Source organism: Nicotiana tomentosiformis, chromosome 2, assembly GCF_000390325.3.
Source record: "Nicotiana tomentosiformis chromosome 2, ASM39032v3, whole genome shotgun sequence".
Classification (NCBI taxonomy): Eukaryota; Viridiplantae; Streptophyta; class Magnoliopsida; order Solanales; family Solanaceae; genus Nicotiana; species Nicotiana tomentosiformis.
Window position 1 is genome coordinate 84,175,678 of NC_090813.1, and position 15,288 is coordinate 84,190,965.

At 36.3% G+C, this 15,288-nt stretch overlaps 1 protein-coding gene across 2 annotated transcripts; it reads right to left on the reverse strand.

Moving 5' to 3' along the window:
- Positions 1–3,769: 3,769 nt before the first annotated feature.
- Positions 3,770–13,606, reverse strand: LOC104107373 (leucine--tRNA ligase, chloroplastic/mitochondrial). Of its 2 annotated transcripts, XM_009616158.4 has the most exons (20): positions 13,179–13,605; positions 11,115–11,259; positions 10,987–11,043; positions 10,124–10,243; positions 9,926–10,030; positions 9,561–9,784; positions 9,404–9,470; positions 9,167–9,321; positions 8,742–9,006; positions 8,389–8,583; positions 8,160–8,239; positions 7,185–7,247; positions 6,964–7,045; positions 6,463–6,540; positions 6,293–6,394; positions 6,009–6,181; positions 5,688–5,865; positions 5,488–5,565; positions 4,728–4,859; positions 3,770–4,345 (listed from the first exon to the last, which is right to left on the reverse strand). In XM_009616158.4, exons 1-20 carry the CDS (start codon positions 13,550–13,552, stop codon positions 4,100–4,102), a joined length of 2,919 nt encoding a protein of 972 aa, XP_009614453.1. In that variant the 5' UTR covers positions 13,553–13,605; the 3' UTR covers positions 3,770–4,099. The 2 variants fall into 2 exon arrangements, with proteins under 2 accessions (XP_009614453.1, XP_033514871.1); XM_033658980.2 differs by lacking the exons at positions 3,770–4,345; positions 4,728–4,859 and adding an exon at positions 4,866–5,280 and having other exon boundaries at positions 13,179–13,606.
- Between the last annotated feature and the right edge of the window lie 1,682 nt (positions 13,607–15,288).

Consider the following 15,288-nt stretch of genomic DNA (forward strand, 5'->3'; position numbering starts at 1 on the left):
AAACAAATAACAATAATGGCAACAATAATCAACTAGTGATATACACAACAGGGCAACAAGAACAGCATTTACATTGCTCAACAAATGATGAATACAAGTACAACCAATTAATCAAGCCCTTCAAATACACATCTTTCGCCTATATGTTTTTCAAATAATAATCTTCAGGATATAATACTTTCCAATAAATATATTTCGAATATACTCCCTTCAAATAAATATCTTTCAAATATAATTCTTTCAAATATAATTCCTTCAAATAAATATCTTTCAAATATAATTCTTTCAAATAAATATCTTTCGAATAAAAGTCATCTTCTGACACCTCATTTCAAAATCATAAAATACGAGTCTCAACCCACTTTCATATTTCTATTGTATCTCGTGCCAATTTCCTTATCACAACCTCATGGACAACTCACTTGCCAATATCATCATCATTTACTCACGGCGACTCGTGCCCACATTTCATATCACAACTGCACGGATAATTCACGTGTCAATATCATCATTTTGTTCACTCACGGCATCTCGTGCCCACATTTTATTTCATAATCCGCCTGACAATAGCCACAGGCTCCCAATTTCAGCATAGATCAGACTATTATCAATTTACCAACAACAAGACAAATTACGCAAGATATAAAAATAAACATAAGGAAAATCACAACATCACATGAAAATTACCAACGCAATACCCCACATCATCACATAAAAATTATCAACACAATAACTCCACATCATCACGTATCATCCCTGACAATAGTCACTTTTATCTCTCATATAGCCACCCTTATCACTCCTATAATAGCCTCCCTTATCCCCCACCCTTACAATGTCAATAGCCACCCTTATCGCTATTCTAGCCACCCTTATCGCTCCGTATAATAGCCACCCTTGTACCCACATAATATCAATAGTGAAATGCCACCCTTGTATCCTCATAATAATAATTCAAATCACACAACAATTTACACGGAATATTATCACGATAACAAAACACAATCAATTCCTATCACAATTTGCCAAATGATCACAACCAGTTCTAATGATATAGTAAAATCAATAAATTTCTCAAAAATAGCCTAAGGCTCCACGCAACGTATATAAAACGTCAAAACAATCAACATAGATGGAAAATACTCAGTATAGGGCAACGCCTTCATTAATCTAATTTCTTGATAAATATATTAATACCTCAATTTAAACTTATTTAATTAATTATTTGCATATGAAAAAATTCATAATATAATTATTTCCAGGAATTATCAAATCCACAAACACACGAAATTCACATAAAATTTCAAGTCGCAATCACACCAATTTATCATATAAATACAAACTCAACAAACAAAGATTGAGGTATGACAAATCACGGATTTACTAAGTTTTCACAATTTTTCAATTTAATACATAAGGGCGTCTATGAATTTTGACCGATATAATTTGCACATATAAACCAAGTACGTACTCGCCACCTCGCGTATATGGTTTTCAATTACACAATTTTCACATAAGACTCAATGCCTAAGGGGTAATTCCCTCAATCAAGGTTAAGCAAGATACTTACCTCAAAACCGCGTAATTTCTTACTCTACTATGCCCTTACCTCGTGAATTGGTCTCCAAACGTCCCGAATCCCGATGTTTTCCTTGAAAATCTCTCAAAAGTCGCCTCTCCCCAAGCTCCAATTTGTCAAAAATGGAAAATGGGGCGAAACCCCCGTTTTATAACTTAAAGTTTCTTTCCAGGTGCTGCCCTCGATTTCCAGCCTCGATTTTCCTGACCTCGATTTTCCAATCTCGATTTTTTTTCAGCCTCGATTTCCAGCAGAAAAATTCCAGCAGCTGTTTAAGTCCAAATTTTGATCCGTTAACCATCTGAAACTCACCCGAGACCCTCGGGACCTCAACCAAATACACCAACAAGTCCTAAAATATCACATGAACTTAGTTGAAATCTCAAATCACATAAAACAACGCTAAAACCACGAATCATACCCCAATTCAAGCTTAAGGAATTTAAGAATTTCTCACTTCTACATTCGATGCCGAAGCCTATCAAATCAATTTCGATTGACCTCAAATTTTGCACACAAGTCATAAATGACATAACGGAGCTATAAAAATTTTCAGAGTTGAATTTTGACTCCGATATCAAAAAGCCAACTCCCCGGTCAAACTTTCAAGTTTAAATTCCTATTTTAGTCATTTCAAGCCTAATTTAACTACAGACTTCCAAATAAAATTTCGAAAATGCTCCTAAGTCCAAAATCACCATACGGAGCTGTTGGAATTATCAAAATTCTATTCCTGGGTCGTTTACTCAAAAGTCAAACTCCGATCAACTCTTTTCATTTAAGCTTCAAAAATAAGAATTGTTCTTTCAATTTAATCCTGTATCATCCGAAAACCAAACTCGACCATACACGCAAGTCATAATACACATTACAAAACTGCTCGGGATCTTAAGTCACTGAACGGAACGTAGATTCTCAAAATGACAAGTCGGGTCGTTACACTATAGCTACCATATACATAATTACTTCCTATAGTTACTATTCAGTTGTTACGGTTGTGTATTCACATGTATTCACGCTAATGTATTCATGAATACAGCAGCAAAAAACGCCTAAAATCAGGGCGGTCCAACTGTACGCGCATGTATTCACATGTATTTGCGCCATGTATTCATGAATACAACAGTAAAAAGTGCCTAAAATCAGGGCAGTCCACGCGCATGTATTCACATGTATTCGCGCCATGTATTCAGCAAAAAGTGCCTAAAATCAGAGCAGTCCACCTGTACGCGCATGTATTTACATGTATTCGCGTTGCTCAATTCATGAATACAATTGTACGCGCATGTATTCACATGTATTCGCGCTATGTATTCATGAATACAGTAACGACAATTCCTTAAAAATAGGTATGTCCAGCTGTCTAAGAGAGAAGAAAAATATAAATAGTGTATTTCATGCCTTATATTATGCCTCAATGGTAGTATATACCATAAAATATTTATTTTGCTATAAATATAAAATGTAGCTATAAAAAATAATATTTTAAAATAATTTTGATTTATAATAAATAGGGTGTACGGAGGTAAAATTTCCTTTAAAAATCCTGAATCAGAAATATCAAATTGAAGATATTCCAAACAGTAAGCATATAAGACTAGGTACTTTCCCCTTCATAGAATTAGGAGAAATTCTGAAATCTGTCAAGCGTTGAATGGATGCACATGCACAAACACTAACAAATATATAAAATTAGATGAGTTTTGGCACCGACCATTGAAGTAAACAAGACGATGCCATTATTTAAAATGGGGGAAATTGAGACGTGAGAACATGAAGGCTTCTTCCCTTGTAGCTAAAGTTTGTTGTTACACTTTTCTGTTTGAAACATATTACCTAATTTCCCAAGGCCACTTAAGATCACATAGGACAACACCTTATCAGTCTTTTAAATGTCTCCATTAATTTAAACTCCACTAATTGGAACAAATAAAGGGGATTTAGAAGAAAGTTAATAATGCTTATTGTTTTTTTTTCTGAAACATCAAATAATTAAACAATTTTAGTTTGCCATACTTGGGCATAAAGGGTATTTTTAAAGACTTTATTAGACTATAAATGAATAATTCATCTGCTATGGAATGCTATATCTGCCATTCCCAGGTAGAAGTGAAAATAGTGGGCGCAGGGGTACAAAGCCACTTGAAAACATTGGAGATCAACTAACAGTCCTTGCAAAATGAAACAATGTTCATTGAAGTTGTGACTTGTGATATTTCTGTGAAGAAATCTTCATATATAAATACAAGAACAGCTTATTTGAGTACAATGGGTACATATAACGAACATATGTTACACACAACTATTAGATTAACCAATGTTGCGTACCCTTCCCTGTCTCTTCTACTATACAACAAAGCCTATTCCACTTCCACTGCTCGCAAGCTTATTGTTCTCTTAACAATATTGTACAACAAATGAAGTATGGTACAGAAGCCATTGCTGCTACTCCCCGGTGTTGTTAATCCATCAACCGTTATGAAATAACACAATGTGTAGGGATTCCAGGCATTGTATCAGCTACTGTTGAGCTACCTTAACCTTCTTCTGTGCATCTATCACGATATTCAGAATTTTTCCTTGGACGTAAATTCTCTTCCTAATAGATTTTCCATCCAAAAACTTGGATAGTTTTGTATCAAGTGAAGCTAATCTAAAGGCCTCCTCTTCCGTGCATGTTTCTTCGACCTGTATGGTACCTCTAGTCTTTCCATTTATTTGGACTGGAAGGACTACAGTGCTCTCTTTTAAATATGCAGCATCAGCCTGTCATTATAACCATAAATCAGTTTAGCGTTTCACCCAATTCAATGATTCAAGATGTTCTTGAGCTTTTTTTTTTCTTTTTGATAAAGTAAGATGTTCATGAGCTTTCAGTAATCCCACAAATTTAATTAGTCTCGCGAGCCACTATAGACAACAGTAGGCATTCATAACTTTCAAAAATAAATGTGTTTTAGCCTGCTTAAGTGGAATATTTGCTGAAAATGGGCTCCTGCAGTTCTACAAGAAAACTTTTTTTTTTTATTTGTCAAGGAAACTGGACGACTAAATATGTACATAATGAGTGATCCATCGTTTGTCGAACGGTAGGATGGAGGAGAGAGGAATAAATAAAGTAAAAATCTAGGATCAAGGAAAACCTCACCTTAGGAAAGGGCTCATATGCCAAGGAATTTGGGTGTCCCAGACGAGACCAGAGCTCCTCCGCCATGTGAGGTGCATATGGTGAGAGCAGCAAAACAAATGCTTCAATAATTGATCTCGGAAGTTTGTCCCACTAAAAACATGTGATCCAAAGGATTCGTTAAAATGCTATAAGAAACTAGTAACTTGCAAGGAGTTTCATCTAGCTACATCACTCTCTGTTTCCTTTTTATCATTTTCGTTATTTTTTCTGTGGAAGAAATTCAAGTGTCAAATTTGATCTCATTCCACTGAATCTACTAAATAGCCTCTTGTAGAAATGCGCGTGCATAAAAGGAGCTCAGTGCATCGGGCTACCCTTTTTTGTCAGTGAAGTCTACAAGCAATCAATGGGAAATTGTAATTTAACAGGGAAGGAGAAGAGCTAGAGAAGTCTCTTGGGAGTAGTTCATCAATTTTATATTTTTGCCTAGAAGAGGAGACTGCAATCTCTTCCCTTATGCAATTAACTCTTACAAGGACATTAGATATTTGGACTAAGCTGCTCTCTCAACCTGCCCAAGTTTGACAATTTTGAAATTTTTGACAAGATTGAAGTGATATGACTTTTCCCTTTACTTCCTTAAAAACAGCTCCAACAGACTGACAAAAGTTAAGAAGAAAAAAATATCGAAGTGTGGATATCCCCTCTTTTTCCTTTTTTACCTATTCTTTGAGCAGTGAGGGAGAAATGAGGATAGTGTAAAAGGAGAACAAGAAACCTTATATGCTGCGTTAATAAACTCCATCATTGCAGAAATTCCAGTGTTGAACCGAGTTCCTTCAATTTCTTCAGTTACCTGTTATGTGAAACCAACTAGCAAATCAATGATTGCCGTGTAATAATAGGAAGTGCATTAACATTCCAACAATATTCAATCCTAAAGAATACATGCCAGCCATAACCAATAAGTAGTACTACCTTATCAATGCATCTGTGTAAAGAACGAAGTTGTTCAATTGAAGGTTTCTCATCAACTGTGGAAGTTCCATCCGGATATGAGCCAGCGGGCGAGGGTGAACCAACAATCAATCTCCAAGATCTTGCTAGGAAACGATGAACGCCTTCAATACCACTTGTATTCCATGTTTTCGAGTCTCTATCAGACATAATAAAGATGTACATTATGCACTAGAAGAAATACCGCCTGGATACAACTTTGAAATGGTTGGGTACATATATTACAATAAACAAAAAATTTGAAAAGCAAAAGAAATGATAAGGAAGGGCAGGAGACGCTACCTTAATGGACCCATAAACATTTCATATAAGCGTAGAGAATCTGCACCATACTCCAAAACAACATCATCAGGATTGATGACATTTCCCCTACTTTTACTCATCTTGTGAGCTCGGGCAATCAAGCGAAGATTGGGGTTATCTTTCAATACAAAGAAGTCACCAGATTTCATGACCTATTCACCATCAAAATACAGTTTCAAACCGATGAATTATATTCTGAAAGCTAAAAGTAACACAAAAAGATGCTATTTAAGTAATTGCACATAATCAGTATATAAATAAACCTTTTCCTCAGGTATTTTCTCTTGGTTGTACTCAGCCAGCTCAGCGACAGAGTCTGCTGATATCAAATTTCCTTTGTCATCTTTGCATGCTGTATATTGAACCTGCCAACTTGATAATTAAAGACAGGCAATGAAAAAATGGACTTTCAAGACCAAGCAAATCAACTTACTTCACCAAGGATGATGCCCTGATTTATGACACACTTAAATGGTTCCTTTGTTGACACAACACCTATGTCATAGAGAACCTGCAATAATGAACGTAGTCATGATTTTTAATAGAAACGTTAGAGAAGAAATATAACATGCTCTTGTGAATTGAATTGCTCTTCTGAAGGACCAAAAGAGAGGGCATTCCTCTTGCTTGTTAAGCCTTTTTTTTTTTTTTTTTTTTTGAGAACCTTCTTTGATTTCTCTGTCCTACCTCATCTATTTTTCCACATGTATACTCAGACTAGAAGAGCTTGTCTAACAATTTATTGAAGTCCAATTTAGGTTAGCGAAGGAATTCACCGCCCATAAATAGGTGACAAAGGGAAGAAGAAGAAATTTTTGGCTCACATGAATTAACTGGAATAGTGACAACATCTGCAGTAGCTAAAGAAGGGTAACCAAAGCTTGAAACTGGGAGAATTCTTTTTATTTGTAATAAGTGTATTTGGAGCTCTAACCTTGTGCCAGAACCTGGCATAAAGTAAATGAAGAACAGCATGCTCAGCACCACCAACATACACGTCAACTGGGCTCCAGTACCTATAGGAAAAAAGAAGCCAATGGATGCTTAAAACTTTGAAACACCAAACTCTAACTTTCCACAATATTATGTATAACAAAATCAATGCCAGGAGAAAAATGGAACTACTGACTGTACGTAGAGAAACTGCTCACTCACTGTTCTTTTGCCTTGTCAACCAATGCACTGGAGTTCTTTGGGTCCATAAATCTTAGATAGTACCTGGATATCAATGGAGGACATGGTTCAACTAGAAGCAGCAAGATATATATCAGACATGTCCATAGGAACCTTAAAAGTAAAGAAGGTTTCATCCTTAGAACACAGGTCCTAGAAGGGTGAAATTTGCATAGAATCTAAGATAAGTTTAATTACATATCATAATAAATAACTCATCGATTATTTGCTTCCCTTATTTTTACTTTCCATCCAGTAGTAAAAAGGGAGATTTTGAGACTGAAAATCGGGTACTCTCCTCTTCGAAATGGAGTAGATAAGCGTATGTTTTTTTACCTCCATAACTACCGGTGACAAATTATGCACCCAGCCAACCACCAATGGATAATGAACAAGAAATTCAGAGTAAAGTACTTCCTATCTTCTTCTTTTCTTCTTTTTGGTGATAAGTTCAGAGTAAAGTTCCTTCCTATCCATTTTTTGGGTGATAAGTTGTTTAAGTTCAGAGTGAAGTTCCTTCCCATCTGTCTGCTTTGCCTTGATATAATCTTTCATGCTCTTGTTCATATTATCATGCTCTTGCCCCAAAACACCCAAGAAAAAACTATAGTTTACTCCCTTTTGACAAATGACAAAAAAATACAAATAAAAGAACAAAAAGGCAGTAAAGTACAAAGTCTCTTTAGGTGGAGAAATCGTGAAAATAATAAAACTCCCGGTAAAAAAGGGCAGCCCGGTACACGAAGCATCCCGCGTTTACACAGGGTCGAGGGAAGGGCTGCACCCCAAGAGAGTGTGATGTAGGCAACCTACCCTTGTGCAAGCATTAGTGGCTGATTCCACGGCTCGAACCCGTGACCTATAGGTCACATGGAGACAACTTTACCGTTGCTCCAAGGCTCCCCTTCAAAAGAATTAAACTCCCAGTATTGAAGAAAAAACATACTAGTTAATTACCAGCAAGAACCAGCCCACTGGGGCATGGTATTTGTTTCTCGTCTAGCAGCTTTTCCAGATAAAGGATCTTTGGTTATAACCTGACAAATTGTTCAGCCAAAATAGTGAATGTTATTACATGAAGCATGGTAAGCCTAATAGGGAAGAACCAAAAGCAAAAGAAAAGTAGCAGATGACAAGGAAACAATGTTTATCCAGTTGAAATCATCACACATTAGGCAAGACATACCCAAGAATCTGCTTTGGATAGAGGAGCCTCCCCTGTCCCTGTGGGAGTGAAATCATCCAACTCGGGAAGGGTAAGGGGCAGCTCAGTTTCTGAAACTGGAATACCTTCTCCAGTGTCATCCAAAAAGATAACTGGAATAGGCTCCCCCCAATAGCGTTGCCGAGCAAAAAGCCAGTCCCTTAACTTGTAATTTACCTGAAGCAAGATAAATCTGGCAATAAGCAAATCTTATAAGAAGTAGAAATGAGAATTGCTTCCTTCTTACTCGACCTCAGAATTCTGTTTAAGATCATCTCCAAAAAACTGAGATATACAAGCTAAAGAGGTATCCTTCATAAATCAGAGAAAATTACCTTTTGCTTCCCGTTTCCGCTTTTCTCAAGCCATTGAATGACTCTTGAAGCAGCTTCCTTGCTAGGCAAACCATTAATGCCAAGCCCTGACTCTGAACTTGATGCATTTATCATAGTTCCTTCACCTGAATATGGTCTCTCAAAATTGCCACAATCGCCATCATCTGGTTTTACAACCCAAGAAATTGGGATACTGTACTTCATAGCAAATTCATAGTCACGTGTGTCATGGGCAGGCACAGCCATTATTGCTCCTGTGCCGTAGCTGCATCAGAATTGGTAAACTACTTTAAAACCCCAAAAACTATGTCACGTGTGGTATTAGGTGCTCATTCAGTACAAGAGCATTAATGCAGTCATAAACTCATAGGACATATCTTGCTAGTTAAATTTAGGAGAAGAGAAAAAGAAAGAAGGCAGACAACCTTCCCAAGACATAATCAGCAACCCAAATAGGAATATCTTGTCCATTGGCTGGATTTCTTGCATAACACCCGGTAAAGACACCTGTTTTTTCCTTTTGAAGCTCAGTCCTCTCAAGGTCACTCTTTCTAATGGCAAGTTCTCTGTACTCCTCTACCTGTCTCACATCCGTCGTCTCTTAAAGAACTAGAACAAACAGCATTTTGAGATTAATAAGATCAAGGGGCAGAAGAGCATACATGTTTACTCTGTGCTTCAGATAAAATTGATGACAGAATAGGATGCTCAGGTGCAAGGACTAAATATCTGCACAGCAAAAAGATGGATTAGCGATATGTGAAATGTAGTCTGAAAAAAAGAGAGTTGATGACACGATGTAAAAAGTAAAATGCATACGTTGCACCAAAAATAGTGTCCGGCCTTGTTGTATAAACTGTTATCCTTTTCTCTTCTTCCTGACCGTTACCATTTATGACAACAAAATCCAATTCTGCTCCTTCCGACCTCCCAATCCAATTCCTCTGCATTTCCTTTATACTTTCAGGCCAGTCTAGGTCATCCAAATCCTCAAGAAGACGGTCAGCATAGGCAGTAATCCTCAACATCCACTGCCGCATAGGCTGCTTGGCAATAAACAATGTACTGTAAAATCATGAAACCATCCAGGCCATGAAAATAAGGACTAGACATTGAATTAACAAAAGTGCGGTACTTTAGAGAAATTCCTAGCTCAAAAGGTAACAGGGTATATGAACGCCTACCTTTCTGATGACTGGATGCCCCCCTCTTTCACTTACACCATCAACCACTTCTTCATTTGCCAAGACAGTGCCAAGTGCTGGACACCAATTGACAGGCACTTCAGCCTAAATATTGGATTCAAAGAACTTTGATAAGTCGAAGAAGGTTACTTCAGCTTACTACTGAGAATTATAAAAATAAAGTTCAGAAAATTTCACCTGATAAGCTAGTCCTCTCTTCATAAGTTGAAGAAATATCCACTGAGTCCATTTGTAGTAATCAGGTTCTGTCGTAGAAATTTCACGATCCCAATCATAAGAGAAGCCTAGAGATTTAAGCTAGAAATCAATATAGATATTAGCAAAGTGACTTTTCTCAAGCATCATCTTATACAACGAAAGATAGCAAGAGATCAAAATCTCATTAAATAACTGAAAAATGAAACATTCTTGTCACATAGATTAGCAAATAAACTCCAACTATGACAATTTAAATGCTCTGAATTTTGCAGGGAAAGCGTCCTTTTCTTACAGGCACTTAGGGCAGATGGCCATATAATATCAGCTGAATCGAACCAGCTAATATTAGGAATTGGAGGAAAAGTAACGGGACTAACAGATGGTGAGGCATAACAGCAGGCTCATGGATGGATGGGTACGAGATAATTGTAGCAATCAGCCCAGTTGCAAAGACCTGAATTCATGTATCATGGTTCACCCACATAGCTACTTGGACAAAGGACTTTTAACTGTTTCTGACCGTCTTCTTATAAAGCATGCACCTCATAAACACGATCATGAAAAGGCATCATTCCCTATGGTGCTCTTCCAAATTAAATACAGATAAGTTGTGGATTTGCCAGTCTCATTTAAACTGGAATATCACACATACGTACACGAAAATAGCTCCAAGGTATGGCCATCGACAGTAAACTTGATTCTTGAACTAGGAATGCAAAATAAAAATTAAAAAAAATAGTGTTTTGATTTCATGGGTAAAAATTCGGTGCTCTTAGATATGATTTACAACCTCAAAGTAAACACCGAACATAGAATTCCAAACAAAGGAAAGCAGCAGTTACCTGCGAGCGGAAACGACTAATATTCCTCAAAGTTGTGATTTTTGGATGTGTGCCTGTCTGTCCAAGGGAAGGGGAAAGTTAGATACCTGCAAATATTAAACTGAAAACAATGACTTTTGAAAACTTACCTCAATAGCGTATTGTTCAGCAGGTAAACCAAATGCATCCCATCCCATTGGATGCAATACATTGAAACCTTGCATGCGTTTAAATCTAGCAAGGATATCTGTTGCAGTATATCCAAGTGGATGTCCAACATGCAAACCAGCTCCACTGCAAGGATAAGAAATAGCATCAAACTAAACATTAATAGACCACGACTACAGATCCTCATGAAAAAGGAAAAGTTTGTCCTATCTCAATGGCCAAAAGTTACAAGTGCCAACCTTAATGACTGAAAATTGTAAGTCCTAAGAACAGAAGATCAATTGGCAAGTTCACAATTGCTTGTCAACTATCTACACCAACATATTCCTTTCAGTAATTGACTCTGGAAATTTTGCACTTGTGCAGAAAGTGCACTTGGATCTAGGAGAACTAGAGCATTCAGTCAGTATATGGTTGAATTCAATGAGTATGATCACCATTGGCAGGTCTCATACTATATCTAATCTGGACAATCGTGGACCATGGATTATTCTGTGGCTTCAGTATTAATAAATTTTTGAACAGATTCAAGGAAATTAAATGCTATGAATGTTGGTATTATAAACATAGTGGAAACAACTATGTTGCCATTAAGCAGGGGAGTCATACTATAAGAAAAATAAGAGATTAGCTGCACAGCAGCAGCAACTTTATACTTCATTTGAACTTGGAAAGGATATAACCGAAGTTGTTAGCAGTTCATCTAAGCCAAGTCAAGCAATTGGTAATGCATATACTTAAAGTTGATTAAGCCCAGTTCATCTAAGCCAAGTCAAGCAATTGGTAATGCATATACCTAAAGTTGATTAAGCCTCGTTTGCACTTGATCGAAGTCTGAATCTGAAAGGTTTGGACCTTAGACTATTAAGTGCATTTGTTTTTTTAAGATTTAACCACTTGATGGTTCTGAATAGATCAGAAAACATCCAAATCTTGAATAGAGTCTTAAAATAATTAAGAGCTATACAGTTAAAACATTTTTGAGAAAATAACATTTCACCACCGCCAGCCACCACCACCATCCCTGTCAACCACCACCTACCACCACCATTGATAACCACTAGCGCCAACTGTATAATAGGATTCGGGGGTATGGATCCAAGTGCGGATACGGGTGCTAGGATATGGCCAATAAATGTATATTACAACATATAAAGTGTATTTCGATTAGTTATAGTTGTTGAACTAAAACTAGTAGAACTTTATTCTCTATAAACAACAACAATATTTATTCATAAGATATCTCGCATAATATAAAAGCTTTCTCATACTTTATGTAACTATATATATATATATATATATATATATATGACATAAACCCAAACTTCAAACCCAATACCCATCAATCTATATTTCTCAGTCATAGAATGTAGTCAACGTACCCAAGGTAGTTTGACCAAATCCGGTTTAGATCCCACGCCCATGTCGTGTCGACACGAGTGCGACAGGGATTTTGGAGAGTCCATGAAACATAGGCAGTTACCCGGTGGAATGGTCGAGGTGCGCAAAAGCTGGTCTCGACACCAACGTCATATTTGTTAATAAGATTATTTACAACCAAAACAAGGTACAGAATTGTAAACATGTTGCTAAAATTTTGCTAAGTTGAAATAACTCCTTCCAATATAATTAAATGTTGCTTCGTGTCCACTGTCAAAGTTACAGTCTTTGTCTTGTATTAATGCTATAAATTACAAGTATGAAAACAAGAAAGGATCTCTAAACCTATGTGAACTTTGTATTTCTATTTTATAACTCAAACATATTACAATTTTAGTATGTTCATATTCAAATTTTGAGGTTGGTCGAAAAGTGTTACTTCTAGGATTTCGGACATTGAGATATGTAAAGACACTAATTTTTTAATTTAAATTTCTACCTAATTGTACAGAGTTGAACAAAGATGATCAATGTCCAAATTCAAGATAACTTTGTAGGTTCGACTTTGCAAAACTGATAGAGAGAGTATTAAAAAAAAGCTAGTCTATAGTCAATCCTTGGCACATAGCAAATTGAAGTTGAAAGAGTGGGATAAGAGTATGAACCTTGGATAGGGGAACATATCAAGAACATAGAATTTGGGCTTTGAAGTATCAATCTCATCAGGGGTTCGAAATGTCTTGTTCTCCTCCCAATAGTGTTGCCATTTTGGTTCAATTTCGTGAAACGGGTAAGACCTTTTAACTTGCTGTTTCTGTTGCTCATTAGCCTTTTGACCGTCAACTTCTTTTACTAGCTCAGTCACTGTATTTTTGCTAGAACTCTTTGTACAGCTGGAGACTCGTAGGCGCACATGGGTACAAGATTGGTGGCGGAGTAAGGGCCGGCGGTGAGCGGAGAGCATAAGTGTACGGCTGCATAGAGGAAGATGAAGGAGGAGCTGAGGAGGAAAGTGGTGGTGCGTGGAAGTTTGGAGCATTGCTAAGGGGGAGGGGAGTGACGGAGTTGCAGCGGTTTGAGAAATTTTGAAGGTGGCAATTTGCTAAGAAGATGAAGATTGGATAATGTAGTCATGGGCTTGGGCTAGATAGTGGACTGGGCTTACTTCGGTCTTCACAGAGACTGGATTTTATTCCTAAAAGGGATTTACTTATGGGATTGTTAAACAAATAGCCGGTCAGATTCAATGTGTATATATAGATTATACATTATTTATACACAGTTATACATGTGTTATACACGAATTATATATATATATATATATATATATATATATATATTATACATTTATCGGCTATTATTTGTTTAAAAGATCAGGTGGGCGGCTATTTAGGTTAATTCTTCTTTACTTATTGATGGTCTCTCAATTATGCATTGTATGTATTGACTTATCACTCAAGTGGCTAGAGTTTGACGTTTTATGATTAATTTTTATATATCTCGGTTATCCTTGATATATCAACAATCACCCAATTCAGTATATCAATTAAGAGCAGATGTTCATAATAAAATTTATATTACCTCAATTATGAGTAAAAATTGGCAATTTAAAAAATTTATGCCTAAGTAGTTTCTTCTTCAAGAACTCATTTACAAAAAAAAAAAAAAAAAAATTACTACAAAAACAAATAGAATTTCTGACGATGAAAACTAATTCTTCCAACAATCCTTAAAGATTCCAAACCAAGCTCCACGGACCGTTTGTTTGGATCTGGAAATAGATAGTTAAACTTGTTCTTTTCTAGTTAATTGAAAATGAAATGTATAAATAGGAGTAAATCAAATAAAAGTACTATTATAGCAAAAATATAAAAAGTTAGGATAGCGATGACCCGAGACAAAAAGGTTGCACACTTAAATATGCCGAAGGAGCGCCACATGAACTACATTCTCTAAAATATCCCACCCATCCACCCAAACATTCTCTAAAAGGAGATGAACTCCAAATAGCACAGGGCGGGTCCCGCATGGATATATTATGTTTTGGAAGACACGTGGTCATGACCTCAAGAAGGTAAAATAGTCAAACAGCATATCACTTCCTGGCCCATATTGCAACCGGATGCACCTTAATCTTCCACCGGAGGCCGTTGTTATTCCCACTTATTAATAGTTGTAATTTGAAACTTATTTACTAAAATTATTTATTTTTATTTTGTATATTATCCGTCTTAAACAAGTATTACTTACAAATTATATATATTTCACCTTAAAAGGCTCTCAATCTATTATTAGTGTCTTCAATCAAGGGATTTAGTTATATCATTTTCCTTTTTTCTCTCCTTTCTCCCCTCTTCTCTCGAGAATATTGAGACCAAAGATACTCCCAACAAATAAAATTTGTTGCATGATGAATATCTTTTGGTTTGTTGAATAATAAAATTCATATCTTTTGTTTTGTGATTAAAGAAATAATATGATTCATCTCTAGCGAACTTAGTTTAACTGAACTAATGCCATATCGATGAAAATACTGAATTTTCACCTCTAGGTAAATTGATTGATGCTTTGGACAGGAAGGCACAACTAACTATATTCGGCTAGTGATCATATCATTTATGAGAAATGAGAGCAAATTTCAGGAATGGGATATTCTCTGAACATAGATAATGTTTACGTATTTTGCCGAAGCCAATCTGATATGAATCTCTTCTAGCTTCCTCCAGGTGATATTACGAACCAATAAGATACATCAACATACAAATTAAAAATAAA